At 30.0% G+C, this 21,698-nt stretch overlaps 1 protein-coding gene across 5 annotated transcripts in view; it reads left to right on the top strand.

Annotated features, from left to right (window-relative positions):
• Nucleotides 1-21,698, top strand: part of LOC118197916 (cullin-5-like) — an 88,307-nt gene that overhangs the window by 27,279 nt on the left and 39,330 nt on the right. For all 5 annotated transcript variants that reach the window (XR_015043052.1, XM_085823841.1, XM_085823838.1 and 2 more), the window contains exons 2-8: nucleotides 38-147; nucleotides 6,511-6,610; nucleotides 13,085-13,258; nucleotides 13,406-13,547; nucleotides 14,539-14,753; nucleotides 18,677-18,770; nucleotides 19,039-19,169. Coding sequence is in view for 4 of the 5 variants with exons in the window: in XM_085823841.1 (XP_085679967.1) it covers nucleotides 38-147; nucleotides 6,511-6,610; nucleotides 13,085-13,258; nucleotides 13,406-13,547; nucleotides 14,539-14,753; nucleotides 18,677-18,770; nucleotides 19,039-19,169 (966 nt within the window). In the remaining variant the exon portion in view is untranslated. The remainder of the gene's footprint in view (nucleotides 1-37; nucleotides 148-6,510; nucleotides 6,611-13,084; nucleotides 13,259-13,405; nucleotides 13,548-14,538; nucleotides 14,754-18,676; nucleotides 18,771-19,038; nucleotides 19,170-21,698) is intronic.

Genomic DNA, 21,698 nt, shown 5'->3' with positions numbered 1-21,698 from the left:
AAAAGTTTGCAAATTTTAATTGAATTTTTTCTTTTAGGATATGAAGGAGTTTGGATTTGATCAAAACTGGTGTATTATGAAGCCAATAATGCTTAAGGTCCTACACCAAAAAGCAGTTAGACGAGAAGAATGGCATGAATTATTTGTGTAAGTAGTAACTTCTCTTATTAGCATCCTAAATTATAAAATTAAGCTCCCACCAGTGGCCGAGCGGTTAAGTCGCTGAACACTGGTAGTTCGGTCCGAAGTTCAAATTCCAAGAACGGGCTGGCTGCATGGGAGTTTTCGTCATGTGTAATATGAGCCAGTTTCCCATAGAAAGTCTTCCACGAAGGCATCCCTCCCCGTTCATGAAGAATATTTTTGAGTAATTTGTGGCATTTATGTGAAGCCATTTTTAACTAATGACCTGAACTGTGATGAAATAAGCTTGTGGGTTTTTGCATCATGATAATGTATATGTGCACGAATTTTTCGCTTAAAATTCAATAGATATGGCTACTCAAGCTTTGGGTTCATCTGTTATGCGATTGTGTGACTATTTCTTATTTCTATAGTTAATATGTGGGTCAGTGGTTTGAGTCCGTTGAACAAAAATGTTTGCTGCAAGCCTGAAGGGGCTTCCCGAAAACGACTTCAAAGGATTGGGGATTAAAAAAAAAAATAAATAAATAAAAAATAAAAATAGCAAATTTTTACTTCAGTCACATTAAAAGTTGAAAATCACATTTAGAAATAAGTAATAGATTAAAAACAGAAAAGTAATTTTTTATGGAACAATATTTCCATAAAAATATTCATTTCCAAAATGAATACCGTTTTATTTTATCAGCTTTAACCTTTTCCATATGATTGTATGTTAAAAATGAAAGAAGATTAAAAAAAAATTTTTTTTTTGAAGTCTTTCAAAATTTTTATTGCACCTCAAGGAGCATTTTTTAATGTTTTGTGTGCTACCTCTATTTATTAAATATCATGTTCTTTGCACTTAAATCATAAGATTAAAAACAGCAATATCACAAAATAATTTAAAAAGAGCATATTTTTAGAATTTACGATACACATTCTTGTGCGTGGAGTTTTCTTTTTTTCTTTTTTCTTTTTTTTTCCATATTTCTGCTCGCTCTGAAATGGTTGAGTTTGTTAATAAAAACTTCCTCAAAAGTTTTACAGAATCTGAAATAGATAAAACAAATTCTGAATTTGGGCTTCCACATGCTCTTATTCGAGTGCAGGACTACGTATTCAAAATTTTATGTCTCTAGGCGCTATTGTTTTTTCACAATGCGAGAAACACATCATTAATGCAGATTCTTCATTATTTAATTTCTTTAGATATAATGCAGGTCTCTAATATTTGGTGGCAACAATTTGAAAAGTGAAACGCCATTTACAATAAACTAATGCAAAATGTCAAAACAAAATTAATAGATATTCTAGACAAATTGCCCCTTTGGGCTAATAACACTCCTAAGTAGTTTAATGGATGGTAATAACATTGATTCTGTTTCCAAATCTGAAAATTGAATGCAAGCAGAATATCAGAATTTGGAAAATTTTGATGTAAAATATTATAGAAATGTTTCAGCCAGTAACTTTATAAACTTGAATCGTTGCTCTGTAGTGGCATGGCTGTAGTGGCTCTGTAGCCTCTCTGGGATTGAAAAAATAATTGGCTTGTCCCCTGATGTGGCCCTTATTCAAGAACCTTATTTGTATCAATGGAAAGATTGCCTGTGTTCAAGGGACCTAAGAGTCATTCATAAAGAAAGACAGGACTGCAGCAATTGTTTTAAATGAAGATTTTAATTTTATAGCTAACTCGATTGAAAATACGGTGGTAGTTGTTTTACTTAAACTGGGTGAGGATTATTGTAGCTATTTTCGGTTTATTTCTCGCCCTCCGAAGATTTAAATGGTCATATTTCTGGATTAGAGGAATGTATTAAAAGATACAATAGATGCTTAATTGTCGGAGATTTTTAATTCAAAACATTTTAATTGGGGCACTCCTTTTAACGATGACCATGGATGCATTTTTATTTTATACAATAACTTAGTTTTATTTAATAGTTTTAATTTTCCTCTGACTTTTCCCCCCATCTGTTAGTGATGGTTTCACGGATTTGGCACTTGTTTCTGAGAAGATTGACATTAAAGATTATCGATTTAGTGTCTTAGACTGAGAGATTGTTAGTGATCATACATAAATACATTTTATTTGAGAGGAAATGAAGATACGGAAGTAGTTATTTAGAGGTATAGATTGGACACTCTAGAGATAGAAATAGATTGGTCCGCTTTTGTAAATAAATGAGAAGATATTCAGATGTTGAAAAAAAGGTTCAGATCACTTACAGAAAGAGAGGAAATACGTTATGTGAATCTAGAGTTGGAAGAAGTGATGATTAAATATATAGATAAAAATCTGAAAATAATGAGGAAAACTGCAAGGAAATTTCTTGTTGATTCCTCAAACTGGGAAAAAAAAAAGAGAAGGACAGCCCTTAGAAAAAGTTCCCAGATAACTAATATTCAAATGGAGATTAAAGTACAGAGAAATATATTGTGTTAACATCAGCTGGCTGTGTATATTAGATTGATTAAAAAAGTGAAGAGAGAAAGCAAATGTAGATATTTTCTCGAGAGTTCCGAATATTACGATAGATTATAAAAAATATCAACCGGAAAGCTAAAGAAAGGATTGAAGGCAAAGAATATTTTTGAAAAATCTCAGGATTATAAAGGATTTTTTATACATATATGATGACAATATGATACATATATGACATACATATATGTATCATATATCATATGTATCATATACATATATGTATCACATATATGACAATATATACATATATGATCTCTCTGAGATGATTGATATAAAAGATGTGAAATTAGAAGATTAGTATTCTACCCTCGGGAAGAATTCCCCAAACAAGAGATCCAGATAGTGATTAACCAGTAGAAAAGTAGAATTGTGCCAGTCACAAACAAAATAAAGTATGTTTGATTTTTATTCTGATTTTATGGTTCTTTTGTTCAATAAATGTTTTCACTATTATATATTTTTCCTAAATATTGGAAGATTGGGAAAATGGTCCTAATTCCGAAAGAAGATTGACCAATTTGTTTGTTAAAGTTTCTGGAAAAGGTTTTTAGACAAATTATGAACAAAAAGACTTTATCATTATGTACTGACCTTAGAAATTATGTCAAGGAGGCAATATGGGTTTGTGTCGAACCGCTCGACTAATGATGCATTATATGATTTTGTAAATTATATTCAAGATAACAAAAAAAAAATTTCTAATGTGGCAGCTCTTTCTTTTGATATTAAAAAAGTTTTTGATTCAGTGAACTAGAGTATACTTTTAAATTTTTTAGTAAAATTAAGTGTCCCTATTGACATCTTTCAACTTTTACAAACCTATTTCGAAGAAATAAAGGTGTCGTTTACTGAAGAAGATAAATTATATGAAATGAAGAGAGATTGTCCTCAGCAGTCCTAATTTGGAATAGAGTTATCAATGCATTACTTAGTAAAGAGTTCCTCGACCACGTAGAAATGTTTTGTTATGCCGACGACTTAATGCTTGTTGTGTCAGAATGCTCTCTGGAGAGGCTGGATAAAAAATTTAAAGATGCTGTAAATATAATTGAGAGTCGGAGGAAAGAACAGAGATTAGAGTTCAACTTTAAGAAGACCAAGGGCCTATTTTCACAAAAGAGGGAAAAGGAACACTAAAACTAGGTTCCTTGTCATCTGTGAATTTGTAAGTTTATTTTATTTTGTGTTGTGGTATTTGTGTGTGTGTGTGTGTGTGTGTGTGTTTACTTATCTCTGTAAGCCTTGTGTAATACTATGTGATGCACAAGGAATTTTCAATTAAAAAAAATAGGGAATTAAATCATTTAGTGTACTAACATTAGTATCTTTTTGCTCAGTGGAATCAAAAGTTAACATTCAGTTTTGTGCAACGAAAATTTTTTCTTCTTGCCTAATAGTTTTTGCATAGAAGCTCTAATTTTAATTTTAAAAAGTTAAAAATTAATCTGAGATGTTAGGTGTTTCTGTATTTTACAATTAAATTGCGATACCGGATTAGGGTTTTTTCCGGATTATAGATCATCAATTTATATCTGGTAAGATGGCATGCAGAAATTATAGAATTAAAAATATGAAACCGTAATTTATAAAATAAAGAGCAATTGATCATAATTGGATTGACCTAAAAGGTATCAAAATTTACAAAAAAAAAAAAAAAAAAAAAAGTTTCATATTTATTTGTTTACTTTACTAAACATTTCTTTCAGTGTAAGTTGTTTAAGTTCTTCGTTTTTTGTGCTAATACTTTCTCTTTATAAACAGACATAATTTTTCAGTTCCACTGTTCATGTCCTGTAATTGCTGTGTCGAGAATACCGACTAACTTGTCAATCGAAAGTTTTTCGTTTTCAATAACCTCTCTGTCACTTTCTTCACTATCAGAAGCGGTACATTGAAACATGCTTTCACTTTGTAGATCCTTTGGCAGCTCCAGAATCGGAAACTCTTTTTCTAATCGAAAGTTCAAGCTGACTTTTTATAAAATTGCTCTAACAGTCTGCAAAGAATAATAAGCTGGATGCAACTAGAAGATTAGGAACAACACAATCTGCAACATTAACGGAATTAGATAATTTTAGCCTAACTTATGTCATCTGTTATACATTAAACATGCATGCGTAAACGTATTATGCACATGCATAAACGTATTATGCGCATGCATAAACGTATTATGTGCATGTGTAAATGCATTATGCCTTTATGCATGTGCAAAAAGGTTGTAGTTTTTAAGTCCGGATTATAGATCATTCCGGATTAAAGACTTTGTACTGTATTTGTTTATCTCAGTGCCTATATTTACAGCAATTGTACTACTTATATACTTGTGGTTTTCATAATGATGCATCACCGTATATTGTTCGAATCATCTCAAAAGTTTTGGTAGCAGATTAACCTAATCTGTAGCAAAATTTAATGTTATAACTTGAATCCATCTCAAAGCAGATTTTTTTGTACAATGTCTCCTCAATAAACGAAATTGACTCTGTCATTTCGATGTTCAAACAACAAAATAACCAGTTTATCAAGAGTTGAAATACTCTTTTTCTAAACATGCATTTATTCTTTCCCTTTTTTATTTTTACCATTTGGTCTTTAAATTTTTTGGTTACTTAATGGGTGCACTTTGTAGATTTTGCTGCATGAGTCATTTCTCAAACAGCCATATGTTGATAATCGTGCAGTGATAAAGGAAAAAGAATAAATAATGGTTCACCATCTTGGCGTCAGGGATATAAGTATTCTGTAAGTGCAAAATTAATGATGTTTCAGTGTAGAATGTTTTGGTTGATGAGATGCATGCCGAACAAAAGGATGGCTATGGAGCCAAATTATTAACCATACCTTGTATTACCTCCGTTACCTCCTTGTATGGTAATAAAAATGATTATTTCTATGATATGGAGGTATTTTATTTAGTGCCAAAGTGAAGTTAAGAATCAAGACTCCATGCATTTTATAATGAAAAAATGTTAAATGTGCCTGCATGAAGAACACGCACATAAAAGCAAGTAGTTGTTGGTTGTCTAGAGGTCCCCATATTGGACTCCCAGATTTCAGACCTTGTGCTGTATTACAATAGATAATAACAAACCTGCATAAATAACTCAAATACATATCATTATTTTAAACTGAAGTTAACAAAATAAGGGGGCTGGAAAAAAAGAAAATCGGGTATAATTCAGATTTCAAAGTCTCAACAGAGGGTTTGTTAAGGTTTTTATACTCTCCTTGACTCTTTCAATTTTAACTATCTGCTCTTGCTGCTGCTGAAACAGCTTTTTTTTCCCTTTATTATTAAAAACATCACTTTCTTTGAACTTAAGCTACTTAAAATTAATAATAAAAAATCACAAAATTTTTGAAAGGATCATGTTTTTTGAATTCCTTATAGAGTGTTAAGTGTTGTCATGCAGTTTTCCATTTTTCAGCCTTTTTCATATTTATGTTCAGTTTTCTTTAACAAAGTGACTTGCACAGTTTCCTCTGTCTTTTTAAGTTTTTTGTGAAACATATTTTGTTCACTCTTACACAGTAAAAAATTCAAAAGCAAAATTGCAAAATTTTTAAAACCAGCATATGTTTAGAATTTCCAATACAGTGTTAAATGTAGCTTTTTACCCACTCTCAGCTCATCATATCGATGTTCAGTTTTCTTAGTAAGGTAACTTGCACAACTTTTGTTTGTCTTTTAATTATATTTATTAAACTGTTTAATGAAAAAAATGAAAAACTTATTTTTATAATTCACTTATTTGTTGTTACAATTAATACTGAAATTTTGCATATTTGCATGTCTCTTGTATACTCAGAAGGCTTTACATGTACTTAAAATGTTAACTGTCTAAATTTTAATGAAAATATTACATACTGATCTGTGATTTATTTATATTCTGCAGGCTTGTTCATAATATTTGTCTTTGGGCTGAAAATGGTCCATCAAGTTTACAGAAAAATATAGAAGAATGCATTTTAAAATTTATTAGGGATACCCAGGCTGTAAGTAATAATTTTATGTTTTTATTTTGAATCTGAAAATACTAGTTTCTTATGTAGGTATCATTATTTATTTTCAGGGGGAAAAAATCATTCAATCTAGAGAATATGATGATGTACTCATACTTTTAATTAGACATATTTCCTCACACTGTGAAAGGAGAGCATTTTAAAAGCATAATTTTTTATCTGCACAATTATCTTTAGCTTTCGGAGAAAAATCATTAATTCTAGCAAATATGATGATATATTAATACCTTTTAATTTGACACAGGTTTGCCTTGCTTTGTGAAAGTAGAACATTTCTCTTGTATCTTCATAAGAAAAAAAATGCAGTAAAGCGACTTCTATTATTTTGGAATGGCAAAAATTTATCATTTCACCTTATATACACCATATGCTTCAAATTGTATGGTTTTCTTTTTCTCAACTGCCTACAACAACAGTTCAGAAAACAAAAACCTCACAATCTTGAGTGGCATTGTTTTCTCATCTGCGGACATACATTTTCAATTACAAAAATGTTCAATATATAAAATCAATAATAACAAATGATTCAAATATTAATGTTTTTGAAAACATAATTATGTAATAACTATGAAATCTAATTTTTTTATACACCCTTTCTGTTTCCTATAATTAAAGTTAGTAACAATTTATACTCATTATAAAAAGTAAAGCACAATAGGTGTCAGTGCTTTAGAGTAAAAAAATGACCAAAATACTTAATTCCAAAATTTGGAATTTTTGCCTTTTTACTTCCTTGTATAAAGTTAATTAAGTATTGTAACTTACTGTATCATATTTCAATAAAAATACCCCTTTGATCATTTCCGAATCCTTAGGATGAATTTTTTGCATGATGTCTGTATGTATGCACAGAATGAAGGACCTTTTTTTGTAAAATGGATGCAAAGGGGATTTTTTTGCGATGTATGTACATACATGTATATCTCGCATAACTTAAAAATGATTAAGCATAGGATGTTGAAACTTTGTACATGGGGCTGCTAGAACATCTATTTCTGCACCTCCCTTTTTTTTATTGTAATTGGCAGTACCAAGTATATGTATATATGTATATACAGTCAAAAGTCGTTAATCCGGACTCGTCGAGACTTCGGGGATTCCGGATTATCGATTTTTGTGGATTATAGATCATCAGTTTAAATCTGGTAAGATGGCATGCAGAAATTACAAAATTAAAAATATGAAACCATAATTTATGAAATAAAGAACAATTATGATCTAAAGGGTATCAAAATTTACAAAAAGAAAAAGCTTAATATTTATTTGTTTACTTTATTAAACATTTCCTTCAATGTAAGTTGCTTCGTTTCATGTGATAATACTTTCTCTTTAATTCTATTAAACAGACATAATTTCTTGTTTAGTTACAAAGTTCCGCTGTTTAAGTCCTATAATTGCTGTGTCGAGAATACCGAATAATTTGTCAATCGAAATTTTTTCGTTTTCAATAACCTCTGTGATGACGAGGAATTTGATTTAAATCATATCAAAGATGGAATACATCGAGATGAAATACTACATTTAGTAAGAAATTATAAGCCAAATAAAATGAAAACATCTGCCCTGAAGATAAGGATATCAACTTTCAATTGATTGTGCGCCGCGGCGTTGAAAACATCTGCCCTGAAGATAAGGATAGTGCTGACAGATCAACTTTCAATTCATTGCGCGGCGGCGTTGAAAACATCTGCCCTGAAGATAAGGATAGTGCTGACAGATCAACTTCCAATTCATTGCCCCCCGCCGCAAAGCAGCGTGAAATTGATAAACAGATTTCGGAATGGTTAGGTAATTTTTTTGCAGCAATTCCACTTTTGTTTAATGAACTTCGAAACATACTTTCGCTTTGTAGATCCTTTACATATTAGTAAATATATATCGGAAATTCTGTGTGACATAATCGAAAGTTCAAGCTTACTTTTATAAAATTGCTCTAACCGTCTGCAAAAAATAATAAGCCGGGGATCCAATTCGAAGATTAAGGAACAACGCAATCTGCAACATTAACTGAATTAGATAATTTTAGCCAAAGAAAGTCTATGATTCTTTTATTTTAGCTTACCTTATACCGTCCATTATATGTTAAACGCGCATGCGTAAACGTATTTTGCGCATGCGCACACGCATATTCGCAGCCGTAAAGGTCTTACGCGCTGAGGTCCGGATTATAGATCATTCCGGATTATGGGTGTCCGAATTAACGACTTTTGACTGTATATGTTGTATGATCTTAAATTCACTTAGTGCGAAATCAAGTTATTCTACTATATTTGCACAATAGCTGCAAAGTAAGTTAATAATAATTTATTTACTAAAATATTGGTTATATTATCTCCTAAGATTAATTTTAGTAGAATTATCTAAAAAGAGTGAATCCATAGTTAGTAAGTTTAAATCCGAAAATTGTTTTAATAATAATTCACAAAAAATAGCATAGACTATCTTGATCTTCAAATCATTAACTACAAAAAAATTTTACTTTTTGACAAAACAAGAAACTTCACTTTCAATACTAACAAATTAATAAATTGGAATTCCAACATATCCAAAAAGTAATTAACAATACAAGAATAAATCAAATACAACGTATTAAAAATATCTGCACAAATACAATAGATCTACATTTGCTCTAGAAAATTTGCTCCTTATTAAAATTCTCAAAAAGAATCTAATACCTAATCAATTTATTAACCATTGCCTTAAAGAGCAGGCATTAAATACTCATTCGAAATCATTTAACTGATAGGGATATGATAATTTGTTCCTAAACCTGAGAAGGCGGTATAAGTTAGATGACTATCAGTTGAAGGATTTGTACATAGTGTAATTACAAAGCTGTATATAATGTAAAAAGCTAATTGTCTACAGACTTATGCTGTTACTAAAAAAATGGGCCTATTTCATAATCTTTAGTCTGTCAAATAGTTTTTTGACAGTGAAAATTCCTTTTTTCCTTTTTTTAATTTCTTCCTCATTACGACATGAGAATTAGCCAGAAATTAATTAATTTTCATTCACTAGTATATTCAAAATTTCAGCAGACGGTTTCACTCACATAAGAACTCCACAACAAACTACGTCCCTCAAGCATTCCTAGTCACTCCCTCTCCCATAAATTACTTCACACAAGTTTCACCACCTGAAATAATTCAAAGCCTCCGCTGCTGATAAAGAATTTTGGACACACAACTCTTCTGAGTAAGATACGAAGAGAACACTTTGCCCACTTCCCACTAGAAAGAACGTAAGTTAATTAATGCTTTTTCTGGCCTTTTATATCTTCATGTACATTCCCTTTTCTTCTTATATATATTTTTAATTTCAATTTTTATTTTTTGATTTGTTTTTGCAAAGATTGCATTATATTTTTTATATTTCGTAATTTTCTAATGTTTATTTCAATTACTTTGATTTCTATTTCATAGTGCCAATTTCCAATGTTTAATTTTTTACAAATAGTTTTGAATTAAAATGCATTAACACGAGGGTGTCGGGAAACAATTACTCAAGTAATTTATCAATTTTACTGCATAAATTGCTTTTCACTCAAAATTGAATTAACGAAAATACTTAATCAAAATGAGTTCTTTGGTGCTCTGCATTGGTTCTTGATCCCTTCAATTCACGGAAATATTTGGCCTTACTTAAATTGCCAGTTTGGCATCGCCTTATTATTTGAGTGAAGGATGAAACATCTTCGTATTTATTTCTTAATTATTGTTCATTGAACGGGAGTTGGTTCGTTCGTCTTGAAAAGTCAACTAATTTCTGATCAATGGCAATGATTACTTGGTTTTAATTTAATTTCTTTTTACAATTGAAATTTTGTTATTCATGATTTAATTCAAGTCCTTGTTAAACATTTTTAACAATTTACATTCAAGTTACTGTAAAACAATTTTCAGAATTAAACTTACTAACTATGGATTCACTCTTTTTAGATAATTCTACTAAAATCAATCTTAGGAGATAATATAGTCAATATTTCTTTAGTAAATAAATTTATATATATATATAAAACGAGTGGTAATAAAAGAAAAACTTCTCTGTTATAATGAGCCACTATTGGCCTATTTGCTCAAACAATCTAAGTGAAATTTCGGATACTGTTATTTGAATGTATGTGCTTCAGATTGTGATGATTTGAAAAACATCCACTAATAATTATAGTGATAAAATTTGAAATTTTCAAAAGGCAACACCCAATTTTCTCCTAAGCAAATTGTTCAGAGCACTGGAAAACCATAAATGACATTGAAATGATACACATATGACTAAAATTGCTGACATAAAATATTTGAAAAAAAAAAAAAAAGTCATTGGGAAGCACTAGTGAAAACATAAGAGAGGAGAGGGAAAATTAAACTTTTATATCTGCATTAAAATAACAATATTTAGAAAAATTTATTTGTAGCAAATCTTATTATTACAGCTTTCAGATCAGCAAAGATTTCAATGATGGTCTTTGTTATGTAGATTGTGAAGTAGTGCTCATTTTGTCTGCTCTATTTCCTACGTTTAAAATTAGCTACAGTCAAAAGTCTTTAATCGTTCGGACTTCGGCGATTCAGGATTATAGATCATCAGTTTAAATCTGGTAAGATGGCATGCAGAAATTATAAAATTAAAAGTATGAAACCGTAATTTATGAAATATAGACAAATTATGATCTAAATGGTATCAAAATTTAAAAAAAAAAGCTTAATATTTATTTGTTTACTTTATTAAACATTTCTCTCAACGCGAGCATGCATAAAGCATACATTACGCATACTCGAAATTAGAAAATTGCAACCTGAAAACTATTTGATGTGTATTCGTGATATTTATAATGACGAGGAATTTGATTTAAATCATATCAAAGACGGAGTACATCTAGATGAAATATTACATTTAGTTAAGGAATTATAAGCCGAATAAAATAAAAACATCTGCCCTGAAGATAAGGGTAGTGCTGACAGATCAACTTCCATTTCATTGCGCGGCGCGATGTTTCGCCTCCCGCCCCCTGCACAGCGGCGTGAAACAGATAAACAGATTTCGGAATGGTTAGAGAAACAAAGAATACACCTTTATCCATTTTTTGCAGCAATTCACCTTTTTTTTGATGGACATCAAAACATGCTTTCGCTTTGTAGATCCTTTGGCAGCTCCAGAATCGGAAATTCTTTTTGACATCATCAAAAGTTCAAGCTTACTTTTATAAAATTGTTCTAACAGTCTGCAAAAAATAATAAGCCGGATTCAATTAGAAGATTAAGGAACAACGCAATCTGCAACATTAACTGAAATAGATAATTAGATAATTTTAGCTTAGCTTATATCGTCTGTTATAGATTAAACGCGCATGCATAAATGTATTATACACATGCATAAATGCATATGCACATGCGTTTACGCATGCGCAGAAAGTTTGTAGTTTTGAGGTCCGGATTATAGATCATTCTGGATTATAGACGTCTGGATTAAAGACTCTTGACTGCATAGAAAATTTATTTATATAATGCACTAAAGCTGCTTTTATATTTATTTTAGACTAGTGGTTGGAAATTCTTCTGTCATCAGTTTTCAACCTTTATTATAATATTTTCACTCATGGTATCTGAGCCTCTTTTTTTGTAGCCCAAAGGGGCATTAGACCCAAAGAACGATTAGTGTGAAAATGGCATTTTGCGTTGTTTCACTTTCTGCATTAATTCACTTTTCAGACTTTTGCCACCAATTATCCCCATGTATCATTTAAAATAACTAAATAATGAAGATTCTACATAAACGATTCTCGCATTGTGAGAAAACAACAGTACGTAGAGCCATCAAATTTTGAATAACGTAGTCCTCCAACCGAACATGGGCACTTGGAAGCCCAAATTTTGAATTTCAAATTTGTTTTATTATCTATCTCAAATTTTGTAAAACTTTAAAATGAATTTTTGATTAACAAACTCAACTATTTCAAAGCTAGCAATGGCAATATTTTACGGAAAAAACCATTTTTATCTCCAGCGCACAATACTGTGCATTGGAAATTCTACAGTTGCTGTTTGTAAATATTTTGTGATATTGCTGTTGAATTGAATTCTGCATGGTTTAAGTGTGAAGAACATGATTTTTAATAAATAAAGGTAATGCACAAAACATTAAAAATTAATATACAAATTTGAAAGCTTTCAGATTTCTCCCCCTCCCCCAAGTAACACACGACTTACTAATAATTTTATCTCACTTCAAAACTGTGCTGAATGAAATGTGCATGGATTCTCTAAAGTTAGTATTTTGTAGGAGAGTGATTTAATTGTGTTGCATGTAACATTCAAAATACAGGTTTATACTTTGTTGCAGAATGTTACAAGAACTAATTCATATTTTTCTTAAAATATATTAATATAGTATTCTTTAAAATATTGTCTCTCAATTTCATTTAACTGTATTTGTTTCTTGTTTTCTTAGAAAGTTCTTCGTCATCAAGAGGATCAAGCTTTGCTCAAAGCATACGTAGCAGAATGGACAAAGTTTTACACACAGTGTGATTATTTCCCATTGCCATTAGCACAGCTTGAGCTCATCATGGTTGGCAGTACTAGTATAATAAAAAAATGGAAAAAAGATGGTCCAATTAGGAAGGTTATACATATTTCTTTCTTTTTTTTAAAACTTCTCTTTCTTTATCATGCAGCTTCATTTACCTTCTCTTCATTTATCTTTAGCATGCTTTCCAAATAGAAATTTAAGTTACATTGTATTAACATATATTACTTTTTTTATTTGCAGTTGTTGTTGAAGTGTTGGAATGACAGTATTTTTTCTGACATAAAGCATAGACTTCAGGAGAGTGCAATGAGACTTGTTCGTGCTGAAAGGAGTGGTGAAGCTTTTGATTCACAGTTAGTTATAGGAGTCAAAGAATCTTATGGTATTTTCATTTTATGATTTTTTTCACTAATGATAATATGATAGCTGCTATTTCTGTTGGTTTTCCCATCACGTCTCCCAATGTCCCAGTAAATCACTGAATCCCTTGGTTTTTAATGTTCAGTGTTTCCTAAAAAAAGTTTTTCCTATCAAAAAAATGAAATTAATTGAATTAATAAATCCTATTTTGCACAAATTCCATTTCTACACTCTTGATAATTTTTAGTATAATTTTTCTTATTAAATTTTATTGTCTGAGTTACCTTAATTTGATTTAATTTATAAAAATTCAGCCAATACATAATCAGTTAATATTTTTATTTAATTATATTTTGCATCAATAAATGATATAGTACTTGTATTTAGAATATCCAATTAAATATAAAATTGTTTCACAAGAATATAGTAAAGTTAAATTAAATTTAAATAAATCTCTTGCACCATTTTGCATTGGAATCAGTATAGTAATAACTAGAATCATGCATTATTATATGAATGTAAGTCAGCTGGAAGCTTTTCGCAAATGGCTTTGCCATGCACCACAGATAACTAGCAATCCCTGTTTTTTATGCATGAAGTACACCCATCCACCCAGGGTGCTCTCGATCAAAATTGGGAGTAGAACTGAGCTAAATCACACTATCACCTGTAAGGTGCTCAAGATTGTTGCCAATGATAGGCGTATCTTGCCCTCTTCACCATGAGGAATTTTGTGGGCTGATAGTACTGTCAGACAAATGAGTATAAGTAACAACAACAATAACAACAACATTAAATATTTTAGGAGACAGTAATGTATATTTAAATTTTTTCTTTTACTGAAATTATAAAGAATTAAAGCAATCAGAATTTATTTCAGATAGTCTTTCTATGCTAAATTGAATTTTCAAACAATTGCTAAGATCTTAGTTCAGGTGAGTTTAATGTTTTTATGTTAAAGTTAGTCCAAGTCTGCAAATACCATATTTTTCTTTAACTTTTTCTTCCAACAGTTAACCTTGGTTCGACTACTGAAGATAAACTACAGATTTATCGAGATAATTTTGAAAAAGCATACATTGATGCAACTTCAGTATTCTATAAAGAAAAGGCCACTGAATATTTAGAAGCAAATGGTATTGAAAGCTACATGCAATATGCAGATCAAAAATTGAAGGATGAAGAGCAGCGGGCTGTCAAATACCTTGATTCTTCTTCCCTGATAGTGGTAAGGAATTTCTCCTTATGCTGTCATTTCTTATAAATCTTTTAGTCTTTTTTTATTGAATTAAATTATAAACATTACCATGCTTCAAAATTGGAATTTATTGCAATGTAATCTGCCTGTTAAAAGCCGTTTGATGTGGTTACCTCAGTGTAATTTTTTATTGTGAACAAGATGTTTCCCAGTACCTTTTATTTTATTTATTTATGTGAGAGATTTATGCTTATTATTTCTTGCAAAATAATTATTGAATGTTCTAGAGGAGTTAAAGTGATGTTTAATACTAGGAATTGCAGCCTTTAAATCTAGAGGAAAATATAAAGGGACTGTACATATACAATATTAAAATGCTAGAAAAGGAATAAATCACAGGATAAGGATAAGATAAGGAAATAAATAAATAAAACAAGTGCGTCTGATAAAATATAAACTCATAAAACTAAATTACAAATGGGTAAACATAGATATTTACACAAATTTACATTCATATATAAAAAAATTACTTATTAAAGGGAGTTTTGAGGGTCTCTTTATTTGCATAATAAAATGTATTGTAAAATTTTAATAATGTAGATCAGAAACATTACTTTAAAGTGGTTTGTTACTCTATAAACTTTTATACACACATATATATATATATTGCAAAGGCACTTGATTATATGTCATTCGCCCCATTGGAGAATGAAAACAATACAAAAATAGAATTACAAAAAAAGGGGGAGGGGTCGCTTTTATACTGAATACTGGACTTTTATATTAAAATATTATTTCAATAAACTTTTATATTAAACATTTCTAAAATTTCATATCTTTAAAAAAAAGGTGTTCACCATAGTTAAAGAAACTAGTTGGAAGAAGGTATTTGATTATGTATTTAAAATAGCTTTCTTATTGATGAATTTTTTAGAATAAGAAGTTGAGCAAATGACTAGTAAGCTAAATGTAAGTTTAATTTTATTTTTCCAAATTTAAATATAAAAAGAAAATATTTTAAAATATAAAAAAATGTATTTCATAATTTATTAATATTTTAGTATTGAAATAAGTACAGTCAAGAGTCTTTAATCCGGACGTCCATAATCCAGAATGATCTATAATCCGGACCTCAAAGCTACAAACTTTCTGCGCATGTGTCAACACATAATGCATTAACGCATGCTCATAATACCTTTACGCATGTGCATAATATGTTTACACATGCACGTTTTAATGTATAACTGACGGTATAAGCTAAGCTAAAATTATCTAATGATCTATTTCAGTAAATGTTGCAGATGGCGTTGTTCCTTAATCTTCTAATTGAATCCGGCTTATTATTTTTTGCAGACTGTTAGAGCAATTTTATAAAAGTAAGCTTGAATTTTCGATTATGTCAAATAGAATTTCCGATGCTGGAGCTGCCAAAGGATCTACAAAGCGAAAGCATGTTTCGATGTTACTCAAACAAAAAGTGGAATTGCTGCAAAAAATGGATAAAGGCATATCCTTTGATTCTCTAACCATTCCGAAATATGTTTATCAATTTCACGCTGCTCTGCGGGGGTGGGGGGACGACGCAGCGCGCTATGAACTGGAAGTTGATCTGTCAGCATTATCCTTATCTTCAGGGCAGATGTTTTTATTTTATTCGGCTTATAATTCCTTACTAAATGTAGTATTTCATTTTGGTGTACTCCATCTTTGATATGATTTAAATCAAATTCCTCGTCATTATAAATATCACGAATACACATCAAATAGTTTTCTGGTTGCAATTTTCTAATTTCGACTATGCATAATATATGCTTTACGCATGCGCACGTTGAAAGAAATGTTTAATAAAGTAAACAAATAAATATTAAGCTTTTCTTTTTTGTAAGTTTTGATACCATTTAGATCATAATTGCTCTTTATTTCATAAATTACGGTTTCATATTTTTAATTTTATAATTTCTGCATGCCATCTTACTAGATTTAAACTGATGATGCATAATCCGGAATCGCCGAAGTCCGGATTAAAGACTTCTGACTGTATTAATAATAATTAATAATATAATAATTAATGAAGGTCCCCTTTGAGGTTTGGTGCATAATTACTTTTGGAAGAAATAACTTTATGCATAATTAGCCTCTAATACAATGTTATTTCGTGCAAGGTAAACCTTTAATTCATAATTCAGTGGTATACTGCTTGTCCCACCATATCTAGAACAATAAAATGGCATCTTTGCCTGAGTGTAAATTCTTCTAACATGCTTATATAAAGTGCTAGTTTTAGCAACCAAATGAAAATGCAAGATATAAAAAGCATTTTTGAATAATTATGTAGAAAATATCATATTCACAAAATAAAAAAAATATTTAAAAAAAAAAAGAAATTACATAATTTAAAAAATATCGCTTCCTGTACAACTTTTTAGATATTTTTTAAAGATTTCATAGTAGATTTGAAACAAAAGATTTTCGCTCCAGTACTTTATTTGTTACAGGTTTGAAAAGGAGGATATTTAGACGGCCATCATGCTTAAGAGGTTTTCATATCTCGTGAAGGTCCCTGCTAGATGGGACTTTTCTGAGAAATGAGATTCTGGTAGCACTGGTTTAAACGGGAGGATTCCTAGGAAAAACTGCTCTGCTGGAAGCGAAGTCCTGCCTATCTATGGAAATGATGTACCGGCTATGCACGATTTTTTCAAATTTTGCTGAAAATGTTTCGGCTGCAGCTCTGTCCCGGGTAGAGATCAACCAATCAGATAAAAATTCTGTTTCTGAAGGATCACGTGATCCCAATCTGAGTGATAATTGATTACTGTTTGGCATTCATGTCTTTGTAGTAAGGGAATATGGTTACCTAGCTACATAGGTTTTGTGGAAATGTGCGATATCTGAGAATTGTCCCTTTCGACATACAGTCCCTCGTAGCGAAAACATGTGTGATTGGGACTGAACATTTCACCTTTCTTTCCTCTGCTTAGGATATTTTCTATTGTGAAACACACTCACATATCCATTCAGTATTCAATGACATTTCATGTTACAGAGTTATATTTTCATTTCTTTCGGAAAAAATATTAAATCTTTCTCAAGTTTTAACATTACTGCAATTTATTAAAAAATATAAATTTGCATTATCCATATATAAAATGAACTTGGTACTTGAATTTCAAAAAAATTTGAACAGTGCTGTCACCTAGTAGCAGCATTTCCTACATGCATGCTGGGACGTATTTGTCCCACCTTTTAATTTCAATCATTTTCAATTAATATATAAAATTTCAAATAATAATTTTTATTAGAAAAGGAAACTTTCAGATAAAAATATATATTTTAATACCTAAAGTTGTTGTTCAGGTGATTTAAACTGCATAAAAAGTTTAAATCATCTGAACAACAACTTTTGGTATTAAAATAAAATAAAAAAAAACTGCTTCAAAATTAGAATTTTCAAAGCAAAAACTGCAAAGAATTTTTCCTACGTTATTTCCATTAATGAATACTAATGCTGCCATCTGTTGTACATTTAGTAAACTAAAAGGTGTAATTTTTATGTATTTTAAATGGAATTTTGAAGCTTTCATCTGGGAGATAAAAACTAACAACTGGCAGTGGAATGCCTGATGTCCCATTAAAAGGGGAAATGTTTTGTCTCCTTAATTCTTAAAAATCTTTGTGAAATATGTAATTTATATGCAGCTTTAAAATGACAGAATTCTTAAGATTCCTTTCAACAGAAAATTTTGTACACAAACTTTTCTCAACAAGTATTGTTTTTTCCTAAAAGTTGTTTCTGGACTTTCTCAATCACTGCAAGATATTTGAGTAATTTGTTTTCAATTTTTGGTGTATATGCTTGCTTTCTCTTTCGCTTTTTATATATCTGCACAATTTTATTTGTATTTATGTTTCACATTAATTTTTTTTTTATTTTGTCCTTTCTTTTAAACTAGTTCACAGAAAATATTGTAAAGTGCCTGGTGATAGAATATAAGGATATTATGTTAGCAGAATGTCTACGAATGATAAAAAATTATGAAACAGAAAGTAAGTCTGATTAAATTCATTGCATGGAATAAGTATTTCAGTTTTCACTATCTAGATGTGAAGATAAAAATTCATATTGAGGGCTAATTATTAAATATTGACATAAATGAATGAATTGTTTTATTTTAATACTTAAATGTAATCATTTTTAGTTGTTAAAAGATGTTTTTTATTTTTGATTTTATACAATAAAATACGATGATACATTTTACATTCTTTTAATCTTTTTGCACATTATATATTTTTACTTAAAGAAAATGTATTTCAGAGCTGCAGTTAATGTTCAGATTGATAGATAAAGTTGAAAATGGAATTGAGCCTATGTTAAAAGACTTAGAAAGTTATATCATTAGTGAAGGTTTAGCTAACATGATGGCCTCTGCAGATATTATTACTCAGGTATATTTTATTTGTTACTTAATGTATCATACGGAACATATGTTGAAGTCATTAGTGTGAAATGACTGATAGTTAAGTACTGAATTTATCGAAAATGTCTTGTCGAATCCTAACCCCTTTTATAAGGCTGTATTCTATGTAGTTATTATTTTTTAAATTTAGTCTACCTGTATTTTATACCACAACTCTTGTGAGAAAAATATGGAATTAAGAGTACTAAAACTGCTTATTAATTTTTATATTTTTTATTAAAAGTTGCTACCATTCATCAAAATTGAAAATAAGTAGATGAAAAAATTTTAGTATACAGAAAAATTAGGTGTATAAATTGGCTGAAAAATTGCTGCAATTCATAACGGACACTTTTGTTTATTTCTTTTCTTACTCATTACTAGAGATTCATTTCTTATATCCTATCACTTAAATGAACAGTTTAGCAAGTTAGAAGGGATATGGATATAAGATCTAACCTTTCTTGCTATCATACAAGGTGTCTACATCTCAAGGAATAGCCTGGCAATTTCTCACACAGGCGTGAAAAAGCAGAGAAAGTGTGTAAATAGCCCTTTTATTTATCGCAACTCTTTAACAAAAGGCACAAACTTCATGCTCACAACCCCCTGACTACTTGCGGTGAGAACTTAAACTACATTTAACAATAAATTCAAAAGATAAGAAGTAGTGCTAGACTTCACTATTTAATTTAACCTAAAAGGCTGACACAGCAAACTACACTGGGGACAGACTAGCTAAATGGCCAGAATACGTAGTCGCTGCCAAGTTAACGGCTGAAGGACAAAAATAGGAAATGTGCGCTATACTAGCGAAATCACACTCCACCTAAACTATTCATTTCACTTGTTTAAATACTCTTTTTCACCCCCTTAATTTGGATCCTAGCGAGGAAATGCAAGAGGGTATAAAAAATGCAGAAAAGATGCCAAAATTGAAATAACTGGTTAGTGAACCAAGTGAAACCTTGTAGAAATAAAAATGGAGAAATAAATTATCTCTTCTTCAAATTTATGTAATTAACCCTCCATGTATGGCACGATTTGGACACATTCTGGTTCTGAAATACGGGGCATTTCTTTTTATATTCTCTATCTTCATATATTACTATTCATATCTCTATAAACAAAATTGGTCTGATGCAGAGATTTTAATAGTTTTTTCTTAATTTTAAAAAACATGCTTATGCACGCTATTTTCATGTATTACGAGACGGATTTCGTATCCCGTGGAAATCACGGGAGCCGTACACAGAGGGTTAAGAAATTTGGTAGAACATACATATTATTGATGATCAACAAAACTCCTCTGCCTTTGAAAAATTCTTAAAAATCATCTGTTATAAGTTAAATTATTTTTTTTAACTCTGCTTCATTTGTGTTGTCCATTTCAAGTAAAAAATATAATAGATGAACACATTAAAAAAAATTAGGCTGCAAAAAAATATTTAATTTATATAAATTTTTACTCACTGGATATATAGATTTGCTTTTATGCACATTCTACAGAGTATTTTCATCTAAATTTGATTTTGAAGTGAAATCTATATTGAAGTTTTTTTACTCATGCAGCACTCAAGTGAACAGCAAATTAATTTTCTGATTCCAGATCAATATATATTTTTCTTATGCAATGCGTAATTAATTTTCTAATATTTTAATAGTATTAATTTTTTAATTAACGTTAATTCATTCATGTCACTCTGTCACTCATATTGCTGCAGTAATAGACTGACTGAAGGGACACCTTGAAACAGTCTTAGTCTAGGGTTTCAAAGAATTAAATCTTTATTGTCTTTTTGATCATATGCTGTATATGCAGTATGTATAATGCATATAATTTTTCAAACCATTTTTGATATGTAGGCATTCACATAAAAATTTTAATGTTTTCAAACAATATGTATGTCAGCTTCAATTTATATTGACAGCCTTTCATGCTGCCTAAGAAAGTATATTGAATATAAAAGAGGGGTTGCAATAACCTTTGCAACCCCCTATTAAGTTATAATTATATCAATTATATAAGTATGTTTTTCCAAGTGTAAGTGCTCATATTTACAAGGAGGGAAAGTTGTGTTCTTAGTTTCACATTTTGTTACATTGTTTGTTAATGATATTAAGCTACTCTACAGAAAAGATTCTTTTTGGTAACATATAAAATTGGTCTAAGCAAATAGCAGTAAATTGATACAAATGCCCATAATTAAAAAAAAAAAATAATAATTTACTATATTTGATGATTATATAAATTTAGTAACCATATTAACCAGTTAACTGTGGCACTCTTGTTTAAGAGTGCTCATCATTTTGTATCGCCAGAATCGAGCCATGACGAGTATATTTGTCAATAACAAAGTAAGTTGTGCTGGTAAGATATTGGATGAAAAAGATGGGTTTATTTTATAAAATTGAAAATTTTATTACTAATATTTACTTATTTGGTTAACATAAGCATATATTACATACATATTAAACTAAAAATGCAATAAATTAAATTAAATATTATACATATAAA

This window comes from Stegodyphus dumicola, chromosome 9 (genome assembly GCF_044657685.1).
Source record: "Stegodyphus dumicola isolate Sdum_Otavi_A_Nest chromosome 9, ASM4465768v1".
NCBI lineage: Eukaryota > Metazoa > Arthropoda > Arachnida > Araneae > Eresidae > Stegodyphus > Stegodyphus dumicola.
The sequence above is the reverse complement of the archived record's forward strand: the minus strand, read 5'-3'. Positions and strand labels throughout refer to the sequence as shown.